The sequence below is a fragment of the Xyrauchen texanus genome, chromosome 34 (assembly GCF_025860055.1).
Source record: "Xyrauchen texanus isolate HMW12.3.18 chromosome 34, RBS_HiC_50CHRs, whole genome shotgun sequence".
Taxonomy (NCBI): Eukaryota; Metazoa; Chordata; class Actinopteri; order Cypriniformes; family Catostomidae; genus Xyrauchen; species Xyrauchen texanus.
Genome location: NC_068309.1, coordinates 34,502,730 through 34,515,949, shown reverse-complemented (window position 1 = coordinate 34,515,949; position 13,220 = coordinate 34,502,730). Strand labels below are relative to the sequence as shown.

The 13,220-nt window shown below is 36.6% G+C and overlaps 1 protein-coding gene across 2 annotated transcripts in view; it reads left to right on the top strand.

Moving 5' to 3' along the window:
* Positions 1-13,220, top strand: part of LOC127627543 (AF4/FMR2 family member 4-like) — a 60,231-nt gene that overhangs the window by 26,801 nt on the left and 20,210 nt on the right. The window contains exons 3-8 of one of the 2 annotated variants that reach the window (XM_052103991.1): positions 860-986; positions 6,240-7,004; positions 9,793-9,837; positions 10,074-10,160; positions 11,230-11,260; positions 11,382-11,445. In XM_052103991.1, coding sequence (XP_051959951.1) covers positions 860-986; positions 6,240-7,004; positions 9,793-9,837; positions 10,074-10,160; positions 11,230-11,260; positions 11,382-11,445 — 1,119 coding nt within the window. The remainder of the gene's footprint in view (positions 1-859; positions 987-6,239; positions 7,005-9,792; positions 9,838-10,073; positions 10,161-11,229; positions 11,261-11,381; positions 11,446-13,220) is intronic. The other variant, XM_052103992.1, reaches the window with a different exon arrangement.

The window sequence follows — 13,220 nt, the reverse complement described above, 5'->3', positions numbered from 1 at the left end:
AAGTTTCTACGTCAGTGTTCTTGTTTCAATATTGATCAAAATCTCCTTAATGGTAAACGTTGACCTAATGGGTAACTAGTTATTTTGAAATGACAGTAATGTTTATGCAACATGTAGTAATTTGTGAAATTTTGTGATGTGCAGAGCAGATAATGAAGTTGTTTATGTACGTAACTTTATATAGGCTAATATTGGCATAATTTAGGGATGATGTTTCAGCCAGCATTGAACAAAGATGATTTAGTGTAACAAATAACATTTTCTGATTTAAATCTAACATCAAATTGTCCTTAGAATGTTGTCATATATTTTTTAATAAGCCTAGCATCTCAGCTGGTCTTATTCAAAGCAAAGCACCTTATCTCGAGCAATCCTTCATTTGTTGTTGAAATGATTAACTGTATCTTTGTTTAAATAATTAAACTCCTGAAAATAATTTACTCATCCTCATGTCATTCCAAACTCGTATGACTTCTGTCATCTGTTGAACACAGAAGGATATTTTTTGAAGAATGTGCTGAATGGGGACCTTTCAAGCTTCAAAAAGGCAAAACAAAGGCATCATAAAAGTGGTCCAAACAACTTGTGATCTATATACCATATGATAGGGTTGTGTGAGGAATAGACCGAAATTAGTGTGAGGAGCACTGTTTTATTAACAATAACAAAAGTAACACAAGTTTTATGGACTTCTTTCATGGGACTTTTTAATGATACTTTTGCAGCCTCTTTTAAAGCTTCAAAGCTCCAGTTATTATTCATTGTAATTCTTTTTTGGTTGAACAATTTTTTTAAACATAAATCAAGGTGTTAGCAATTTTTCTCCCTCAATGCTTAGTGACTTTGTCTCTGTTGTTAGCAATATGAACCGTGAAGACCGGAATGTGCTCCGTATGAAAGAAAGGGAAAGGAGAAATCAAGAAATCCAGCAGGGAGGAGAGGCCTATCCAGCTAACTCCCCACTCTTTCCTGAACCTTATAAAGTTGTAAGTTCATTTTGTTTCTTCATTTCTTTGCCCTGTAGACCTCATTTCATCTTGGATGGTTTACCTTTTTTTGGGTCATTTATTAGAGTCTGACATTTATTTGTTACTAATCTCGCTCCATAACAAAGAATACTTACAAAAAAAACTGGTACTAGTACAGTGAGTGTTTTAGATGGTAATGCCACAGTATTTGGATATATACCTTGGTAATTTGATTATACTATTGGTGTACCATGCTATTTACATGGTACTCTGAGGTAGGGCTTGGCGATATTTCTAAATGTAAATGTCGATATTCGTCAGCCTCTTGATACACAGTTGAAGTCAGAAGTTTACATAACACCTTAGACAACTACATATAAACTTGTTTTACATTTCACAATTCCTGACATTTAATCGTAGAAAACATTCCCTGTCTTAGGTCAGTTAGGATCACTACTTTCTTTTAAGAATGTGAAATGTCAGAGTAATAGTAGAGAGAATTATTTAGTTCAGCTTTTATTTCTTTCATCACATTCCCAGTGGGTCAGAAGTTTACATACACTTTGTTAGTGTTTGGTAGCATTGCCTTTAAATTGTTCAACTTGGGTCAAACATTTTGGGTAGCCTTCCACAAGCTTCTCACTATAATTTTCTGGAATTTTTGCTCATTCCTCCAGACAGAACTGGTGTATCCGTGTCAGGTTTGTAGGCCTGCTTGCTCGCACACTTTCTTTCAGTTCTGCCCACAGACTTTCTATCAGATTGAGGTCAGGGCTTTGTGATGGCCACTCATGACACACAACCTTGACTGTGTTGTCCTTAAGCCATTTTGCCACAACTTTGGAGGTATGCTTGGGGTCACTGTCCATTTGGAAGACCCATTTGCAACCAAGCTTTAACTTCCTTGCTGCAATATATCCACATAATTTTCCTTCCTCATGATACCATCTATTTTGTGAATGCACCAGTCCCTTCTGCAGCAAATGCTTCATGGTTGGGATGATGTTCTTCGGCTTGCAAGCCTCACCCTTTTTTCTTCAAACATAACGATGGTCATTATGGCCAAACATTAAAAAAAAATCATTAGACCAGAGGACATTTCTCCAAGAAGTAAAGATTTTTGTCCACATGTGCACTTGTTTATGGCAGTTTTGGAGCAGTGGCTTCCTTGCTGAGCAGCCTTTCAGGTTATGTTGATATAGGACTAATTTTGACTGTGGATATAGATACTTGTCTGCCTGTTTCCTCCAGTATCTTCACAAGGTCCTTTGCTGTTGTTTTGGGTTTGATTTGCACTTTTCGCACCAAACTGCATTTATCTCTAGGAGACAGAATGCGTCTCCTTCCTGAGCGGTATGATGGCAGTTTATACTTGTGTACTATTGTTTGTACAGATGAACGTTGTACCTTCAGGCATTAGGAAATTGATCCCAAGGATTAACCAGACTTGTTGAGATCCACAATTGTTTTTTACTGAGGTCTTTGTTGATTTCTTTAGATTTTCCCATGATATCAAGCAAAGAGACACTGAGTTTAATAATAATAATTCCTTACATTTATATAGCGCTTTTCTAGGCACTCAAAGTGCTTCACATAGTATAGGGGAATCTCCTCAAACACCACCAGTGTGCAGCATCCACCTGGATGATGCGACGTCAGCCATAGTGCGCTAGAATGACCACTACACACCAGCCACTGGTGGAGAGGAGAGTAGCCAATTCAGGGATGGAGATTATTAGGGGGCCATGATAAGGACCAATGGGGGGATTTGGCCAGGACACCAGTTACCAGTACACAAGAGGTTAAGGTTTAACATCATTCTCTGAAATTTTCCAAGCTGCTTAAAGGCACGTTTAACTTTAGTGTATGTAAACGTCTGACCCACTGGAATTGTGATATAGTCAATTCAATGTTAAACAATCTGTCTGTAAACGCACAAAGTAGATCTCCTAAACGAATTTCCAAAACCGTAGTTTTTGATATCTGTGGAGTGGTTAAAAAAATTTGTTTTAATGAGTTTATGTAAACTTCTGACTTCAACTGTATATTCAACATAGATCTTGATATGTTATTTATTTATTCTAAAATGAACTGAAATTAAATGCGTTCAACCAAATAGCAATTGTTGCCAACTAGATTTAAAATACTTATGTAAGAAGTAAAATGCAATAAAACTTTAATTAAATTAGTCAAGGCATTCTTTCCACAAAGTTTTTCAGTAATAAACTCCAGAATATTTAATCGTTTTCATTTATATGCGCAAGTATAACAGTACATAATAATAATCGACCATCTTGACCTACTTAAAAATGCCATGTGGAGACTTCCTTGAACATATTTGAGAGAAACTCAAATGAACCCATCAAATAAATTTTCCTAATGTGCCATTTTATCATAATATTTTCTCAATTTGACACACATCTTGGTTAAAATATTTTTGAGAAATATATATTTTTGTGTTTTTTTTGCTAATAGATATCAGCTTTTAAATCATCCCATATATATGTAGAAATTGTTCAAACATTTTAATATAAGGAAGAACAAAATCACAGTTCACATATTAATCCAGTAACAATGGTTTTGTTTCTGTTTGTAGCCTAGTCATCTTGCCTTTTAATGCTCTCATTCACTCTTCTATCCACAAAAACCCAAAATAATATATATCTTTTTTTTTAATATATGGTGTTATGTTAGATTTAGACATTAGCTTTTAGCAGCCAAGCATATTTGGAATTATGCAAATGTACAATTAGTGAATCCAGTCTGTTATTGTAGTAATACAATGGCACGTAACAACAAACAAAATGTGATTGGTTGTTTACATACTTCAGACGGCTCCTTCACATGCAAACGGGTGATTCTTTGTACAAACGGCTTGCTAAACTAATCAGCCAAACAGGAAAATTTTTTAGCCAATAGTAATATCTGCAGATATATCCACCACAGGGATATCGATTGAACACTACTTCCCTGTATAATTACAGCATAAGCTGAGAGAGAATTTCAAAATGGGCATTATAAGTTAATAAACCAAAATTAATCCTATTGAAATTGGAATCAACTCAAGAGCTTGTGAATTGAAATGAAATCGAATCTGGGAATCTATATTGATTCAACAAGACAAGGTTTTTAAGAAACTTTATTGGATAATAAAAAGGGATATTAAAATCTTTGTAGTATTCTCACATTGCTTAATTTCATATCTGCAATATAATCATCGAAATAATCGTGAATATTTGATACATTATGCAACCCGATTCTCTAAGGTGCTTCAAAGAATTCAATGATACATGACCAAAAAACAATGGTATTACCATGGTACCATGTCTGTAAAAACTAGGCTATGCATGGTATTTTCTGACCAGTTTAGTTTGATATTGAGTTTTAACCTAAATATTTATTGTGGGATGTTTGGAATAAGTACTTGTTGAAGCTGTTGAGATGAAGATCTATTATGAAATACATGCTCCTGGTTGATCTAAAATGTCTGCTGGTAAAGCACAGAAAACTAGAGCTTTTTGGTCAGTTAGCTTCCTTCCTAAACATCTGCTAAAAGCTCAGTCATGTCACATAACTATCTTGATTCCTGAAAGGCTTTTTCTAGTTTTTTCTGTCTTGTTTTATTTCACCAGGTGCAAATAAGTAAAGAACATTACCAATCATGGTTGGTAATTGAGAACAAGTTCTTACTCAGAACTAGTGCCGTTTTTTAGAAAAGAGAGCATTTGATTATACAAAAATCTGTGTTGTGTTTTTTTTTGTCAGTTTTCCTGGAAGTGAATGTGTCTACTTGCTAAATGTTTGCTTTGACAATGTTTAGAAGTACATTAGCATTTAGATGACCTCAAAGCTTACAGACGTGGACTAAAAGCCAGAAAACCCTTGATGTGATGGGGTCTTTTAAATGACCTTTTGTAGATCGAATCCACTTAACACCCATTTGGTTTATATAAAATCTGAAATGGGTGAGAAATTGCAGAGGTTTTGCTTGCACATATGTTGCAGTAAAGAAGATTACAGTCTGTCTCTCTCTAATCTTTGTTGCTAACCTGCTTTGCACATTGGTAAGTGCTTTACATTGGTGGTGAACCTATCATAGGAGGCAAGAAAAGCATCCTGACAGGTAGAGAATATGGACAGCTGCTTTCCGGTTGTAAACAGACCTTTCCTTGATATTCCCAATGGCATAAGATGAATTGGTTTGTATTAACTGTGGAAAACCCATGCTATGGCATTTATCTCAGGTCAGACTAGGACACAGTACATTGCGTGTTTATTTTGGATGAGCTCATTGGGGGAGGGTGTGCAAAAAATATTTTACATAAACTGCACCTGAAAGTGTCACTTGAACATTCTAGACATATAAAGATATGAAAGGACTATGAATATTTTTAACTATCAACAGCAGGGATGCAGCTTGATTTGTTGTTGTTTGCCTTCAGAACAATGCTTTGTGTTGTCCCTTCATCAAACTGGGAGTGGAATATTGGGAGTTTCAGGGCACAAGGAAAATAGCACCCCCTTAGAACCAGCCATGCTCCCTACCCAAAGTCTTAAACATAAACTGAACCGATGTGTCATAAAAAGCTAATGTGAGATAAAAAACAAAATTTTCAGGACTCGTACCTTGTTTCTTTACATCTCAAATGCAACACAGTTGAGCTACCACACAATTTAAGTGCAACCAAACAAGCTTGTAATTGTAGTTTATTTAATGCAAATTTCTAAATGTATTGCCTTACAAGTCATGCAGTATAGTAAGTGTTTAGATGTCATAAGATAGCATTGTGTGAGGAAAAAGGTCAAAAGATCTACCATTTTACCCGTGATTTGTAGTGGTGCTATAGAGCAGTGATTCTCAACCTTTTTGACTCCAATGCCCCCCATTGTCAGAGAAAATATTTGAAAGCTCTCATGTATGCTATTTAGATATTTTAATTACAAGATATACATATTTTTAGATATTTCCTTAACTTGTAATTCCAGAAATTTCTAGAATTTATAATCTATATTCTACATAAAAAGCAAGCTGTTGAAGAGAGATTACATTTTTAGTAAGTTTAATTATTTGTTGTAATTGTATATAAATGATATTCTATCATATTTTAAATAATTTTAAGAGCTCTTGAGGCACCCCTGGAAGTATGCTGAAGTGGGTCCCGACTCCCTGGTTGAGAACCACTGCTATAGAGGACATGTTGACCAGTGGTCAACCATTATATCAGAGTGATGAGTTAAGACTGATTTTCTTTCTTTCTTGTCTCTATACAGCAGTCCAAGCAAGATCAACTCTCCAGTCTCATCAAAAGCATGCTTGGCAATTACGACGAAATGAAAGAGACCATTGGCGAACCTCCAATGTCCAAACTCATTCCTAAAGCCTCCAGCACCCCCTCAGAGGAGAAATCCGGTCAGTACAGTGACCAGCGTGGAGGAGGCACCCAGAGCCAGAACAACAAATGGACTCCTGTCGGCCCGGCACCCGGTGCCTCCTCTTCCTCCTCCACCACCTCCTCTTCACAGAAACGCTCGTCCATGCAGGGTGGCCACAGCGGCAGCCAACGTAACGGTAGTAGTAGCGCCGGCCAGCGGCACGAGCGAGAATACAGCAGTAGTAGCAAAAAGTCAAGCAAGCACAGCTCCGAGCACAAGTCTCATTCCGCCTCCAGTCCAGCCAAGGGCTCTATGAGCTCTGGAAACCACTCGCGGACGCTAACTTCCGACCACGGCAAGGAACGCTACCGCTCCAAGTCACCCAGGGACCGAGAGGCAAACTGGGACTCACCCTCCAGGGTGCATTCTTTTTCCAGTGGGCAACATCAAAGCCAGGCCTTCCCGCCCTCACTCATTAAGCCCAGCTCCATGCTCCAAAAGCCCACAGCATACGTGCGGCCTATGGACGGCCAGGAGACTGCAGAGCCCAAGACCTCCTCAGAATCGTATAGCGGCCAGTCGCAAAGCAGCGCAGTGGGAGAGATGAAACCCAACGGCAAGGCTTCACTCACCAAGCTCAAAATTCCAACGCAGCCCCTCGATGTAAGTTTATGTTGCTTAATATCTATTTAAGGAGCACTCCTTAATTTTGTGCAGTTTTGTGACTTTGCATCAACAAGCCTTGTGAAAACAAACACCACTCGGACAATACCATCAGTGTCCTCGCACAGAACTCAAATGTTGAAATTCCAGAGCCAAAGCCTTTCCACGTTAAAATGCTAAATGCAAGCATAAATTACATTTTGTAGAGCATTTAAACCCCAAGTAATTCCTTGCATGCTTGAAACCCCAAGTATTTCATTACATGTAATAAAAGAGCAGTAGTTGCTTCAACTTTCATTTTTATTTTGCACCAATTTGTGGAAGTGATGTATATGCCAAAAGTAACAATTGTGAAACACTGCTTTGTTGCTAAATGTTTTTGCCTAACTTAGTTTGAATCATGACTACTGACACCTATTATTGTTGATGTGTATGGTTACAATGCAATTAGTCATGTTTCCCAAAAAAATTTCTTTATCGGAATCAAAACTCTGAATATTGCAAAAAGAATGTGTTTTAGACAACAAAATAGTCACTTCTGGGGAAATTGGTGCAAAATGGAAATTAAAATGGAAGTTCAAGCCACTGTGGCTATTTTTTTAATTGAAATGAAATACTTAACTATGACGAACTTCATGTTTGCTAGCGTTCAGTTGCAGGTGCCTTATGTATGCGAGTGAAAGCTTGACCCAATAATTTTGATGATAGACTTCGGCTCCAGCTTTTCAGAATAACCATAGCAACATTTTAGAGGATATGCTATGATATTCTCTGAATGAATTATGTATTCACAGGTAGGGCTGAAACGATTAGTCGACATTATCGACAACGTCGACAATAAAAAAATTTGTCGACAAAAATGTTCTTGTCGAATAGTCGTTTGATCTCATTTAACGTAACATGAGATCACATTAAACTATAATGATGAGCGTGAAAGCAGCACTGCAGCTCGTGCGAGTCTAAGGAGAGGAAGAATTACACAGATCAGTCTAGATGCACTCTAAACTTTCCAAACAGCTTCAGCTGATGTAGATTGCAAATGATGAGGGAATTATATATATATATATATATATATATATATATATATATATATGTAAATTCAGAAGAACTCTCGAGGTGGAATAAGCGGATCCGGAGCTCTTTAAAGGAAACACCCAGGCGTAGGTAGCTTTATTAAAGTTCAAATCATGCAACAGATCATGTTCAAGTTCAAAAAAAGCAACAGATCATGTAAATAACTTTAAACTCTGAAACTGGCATTTCTCTGTGCGGTCAGCACCCCTTCTAAGAGTTGTGCAAATGTCCCGATCTAAAGGGGAGAGATTGAATTTGCACACGGCTGATACACTCTGTCACGGGATGCTTGTCCCTCGAGCACTCGCGCTTAATGCAGAACGTGATGTCTCGCGACTTATTGAATCATAATATATGTGACTGTGCATTTTTATCGTGAAGAAAATTGCCAGTATGCAGCTTTATTAATAAGAGAGAGTTTTTTTAGCCAGCTAAAGATGAAGTGAACAGAAAGGTGAGAGTGTAGTATTCAAACATTATACACCGCAACAAAATACATTTTTGATTTTGTTTTGGCTTGTTTTCCAAAATAAATATGTAAAACTCCTTTTAAAACAATGTACATTTTCTTTAGCAGCTGTACTGCAGAAGAAAAAACTTATCTGAGAATGCTGAATCTAATATTAAAAATATAAATATTTTAAAATATCTAAAAATCCTTTAAAAAAAAGATGCCTTCACCTGAGCAGCAGCATGTAAGATATTTAGTCTTGCTTTTAGAGAATAGATCTTGAGTATAAGTATATTTTGTCTTTACTGCACTCACAGAAGTATAACCAAGTGAAAAAATACACTTATATACAAAATACACTTACTGTATATTTAAGATACATTCTCTTAAAGCAAGTCTAAATATCTTATGTTGCTTCACAAGAAAATGTATCTTGTTTTTATCTATTTTAAATAAAAAAACAAGACAAAAACACTTGATAATGATATTCAGTGAATTTCTTTACTGAATTAAACGTAATCGGTTTTTTTTCCCAATTCAGTGAATGTCATTTTAGAGGTATTTTTTTTTATTTTTTATCGTTAGTAAGCATGTTTAATTACAACCTTTTAAGTCAGGCCACAAGATGAATAATCAATTAAGAGCTAATGATTAATCTTAGCAATAATCGCAGAATAGTCTAATAATCTGAGTTACTCCATGCAGGTCTCCTAGGCAACCAAATTGGCCTGGTTGCTAGGGAGGGTAGAGTCACATGGGGTAACCTCCTTGTGGTCTCAATTAGTGGTTCTTGCTCTCAATGGGGTGTGTGGTAAATTGTGCGTGGATTGCAGAGAGTAGCATGAGCCTCCACAAGTTGTGAGTCTCCACGGTGTCATTCACGATGAGCCACGTGATGAGATGCACAGATTGATGGTTTTCGAAGCGGAGGCAACAGAGGCATGTCCTCCACCACCCGCATTGAGGTGTGTAACTGCGCCACCATGAGGACCTACTAAGTAGTGGGAATTGGGAATTCCAAATGAGATGTCAGCATGGTGAACCCAATAAGGCAACCCACTTCATGTCAAATAAAACTGCTTTTTAGGATGCTTTTAAGCATATTTCTTTAAAGAAATATCAGTTTGTTTTTTAGTAATCATTTTTAGTACATCTTTTACCTTGGCATGTTACACAAGCTACATAAGGGCTCAATGCAGATGATTCTTTGATGATATGCTACACAATATACTCCGACATTAATTCTTTCATTCTGTCCTGCAGGGTTCAATGGGCGGAGATGCAAGCTGTGTTGATGAGATTTTAAAGGTAAGATTATTGTCATTATACAATTATTTCATTGTTGGTTTGCTGTTAGTATTGGCCAATTGAATTATTGGAATTTGTTACATATTAGCAGAGGTATTCATTCAATACATCAAATTGGTAGCACTTAGTTGGTGTCCTTGGATGGCATGGCTTTGAAATAACAAATTATTGATAATCAGTTTTATCTCCCATTTCTATGCGACTCAAGTTCTTTAATTTGCATCTTTCTCCCGCAGGAAATGACTCAGGTTTGGCCTCCTCCACTAACAGGCATTCACACCCCCTGCAAGACAGAACATTCAAAGTTTCCATTTCCCACCAAGGTCAGTCATCAAACAGTCTCTGTGATCTCATAGCATCAACACACTGGCTACGCAGCTATCTCAATCCATTTTTAAATTGGCTAATTCCCTTTAAAATATCCTTTAACATTCTTAAACCACCTCCATTCCTGGTATGTGTATTATAAATGGATGGTTTTTCAACTTTAGGCACTTTCAGAACTGTGGACTTATAGAAAGTAAAGTCTTGTTAAAACACTATTAAAACTCTTAGGCTACGTCTACTTTAATCCGGATACATTTGAAAACTGAGTTTTCATTTTGTAAATATACGGTCTGAAACACAATTGGCCTCGTGTTCTGTCGCCGGACACCAATTCCAGTAAATTTCCCGTCTCCTTTGAAGTAATGCAACGTAAAGGTTGTAACGTTTATCTTTACCAATGCTATCAAAGTGAAAATCAGGTACAGCACCAATAACAAGCTATCTTGATTGTTTTGGTTGAAATGATCACATGACTGCGTCACATGACAACAAATATGTCATCACTTCTGATATCTCTGTCTTCCCCTTCCACACTACAGCGTGAAGACGGCATTTTACAATGTATCCACTTGGGAGAGCGTTTTCAAAAAGCTTAGTTTTCGCTGACAGAAACACCGTCTCTGTGTGGACGGAAAGCCAAAATGTAGAGGAAAAAGATGCGTTTTCAAATGAAAACTTATTAGTGTGGATGCAGCCTCAGTAGTTTATTAAATATGTCTGATAGTGGTGTCCAATGGTGTATGTACATGCATCACTAGAGATTAATGTTATTATTTTGTATTTTTTTTCTGAAAGTTATGAAAATTCCCCACTCATTTCCAGCTCTTAAATTCTGTAATAGAATCCTGTGCTGGAAGTCTATTTTCATAGCTAATATTTTCACACTTAGGAACATAAGTATCCTAAATATTGTCACACATTTTGCATTATTTGGCAAAATTACAGCTTCAAATATTCTGCTCACATGGGATATTTAACTTGATATACACATACAGACAGACACACACTTGCATGTAGATGTGTATTAATATGTTATAGTTTTATTGTACCTTATCTTTATTGTAGGATGGCAATCACCTGTCTTTTGGGGCACACAGTAAGTTTTAGAAATTATTTTTGTATATTCTCCAGTGTGCCTTCACATTGTTACTCTTCATTGTTTTGTAGCAATTTAATGTGTACTAATGAAAGACAAATTTTTTTTTTTCATTTCTCAGAAAAAATCTCAGGGAAGACCCCATCCAGTCACCCGACAAAGCCTGGCGACAGTGACCAGGCCAAGTAAGTCGAAGTTTAATCTACCTACTACAGTGCTTTCTGTCCACTGATTATTATTAACTGATACTGCATTAAAACAGTCAGTATTTGTAATATATGATCATTTACATTTACATTTATGCATTTGGCAGACGCTTTTATCCAAAGCGACTTACAGTGCACTTATTACAGGGACAATCCCCCCGGAACAACCTGGAGTTAAGTGCCTTGCTCAAGGACACAATGGTGGTGGCCGTGGGGTTAGAACCAGTGACCAGCCCTGTGCTTTAGCCACTACGCCACCACCATTTTGCACTGTGTCTCTGTGTCTCTTAAAACATCAACGTGAACGGCCACTGTTATGATAATCTTAACATCATCCCCTCGAATTCAGCCATATTTGAAACTCAGTCAGAAGAGAATGAACGAGCACCAAAACATTATAAAACTAAATTTCAGGGTTTACACATTGCATCCAAATATATTACACCGTTCACTCAAGCGCAACTGTTAAAGGGATAGTTCACCAAAAAAATATAATTCCATACCATATAACTTCCATACCATGACTTTCAGTGTTCTGCTGAACACAAACACCATTTTTTAGAAGAATATTTCAGCTCTGTTGGTCCATACAATGCTAGTGAATGGGTACCAGAACTTAGATGCCCTTAAATCACATAAAGGCTGCATAAAAGTAATACATAAGACTCCAGTGGTTTAATATGTCTTATGAAGTGACTCACTTTGGGTGAGAAACAGATCAATATTTCAATCCCATTTTACTATAAATCTCTATTTTCACTTTCAGAATGTAAAAGTGTAGATTTGTAGTAAAAAAGGACATAAATATTGTTCTGTTTCTCCCCACACCTATCATATGAATATCATATATATATATATATCTCTATCATATTCTGAATTCTTATATTTAACCACTGGAGTCGTATGGATTACTTTTATGCTGCCTTTGTGATTTTTATTTTATGTGAGCTTGAATGGTCTGGTCACCCATTCACTTGCATTGTATGAACATTCAGAGCTGAGTTATTCTTCTAAAAATCTTTGTTTGTGTTCAGCAGAAGAAAGAAAGTCATAATCATCTGGGATGGCATGAGGGTGAGTAAATAATGAGAGAAATTTCATTTTTGGGTGAACTATCCCTTTAACACTCACACCTGTCTACACTGGAAATGAGTCGTGTCAAAAGCAATTATAATATATATTTTTAGAGAGAAATCTTATAAATCTAGATTTTTTTAATTTTAAATCTAACCCAAGAGGGTTAGATTTAGAAGATTTACAATTTTCAAAAGCTAGTTTTCTTAACCTGTTAACCTGCACCCCCACTCAGGGGCTCACAGCTGAAAATGACATACCTGAATTAAAATAAATATAGCTCCTGAGAACAGTGTACCACAGGCACAATTAAGGTCTCTTTGGAAAGAAGACACTTGGCACTCTACTAACAATGAATCAGAGTTGATAATGCTCAAACAAATAAAAGTTATAAAAGTTGAAGTGCCTCATAAATAATGTGAACTTCAAAAAATGTTTTATTATTTCATGTACAAATATATAAAAATAGACCTGGAGGAATCCAATTAGGTAAAGGATTGAAAGCCACAAGTCTCATCAGTTTATATTTCAAATTTGAGGAAGATATAATGAAAAATGGGGTTCCTGCAAGCTTTTTTCCAAGACTATGTTGGTTCCATTTCTCTGTTCACCTGCCCGAGGCACATCCCCAGAAATGACATCCCCAAACTAAAATAATTGTAGTTACTGAACAATTTGCT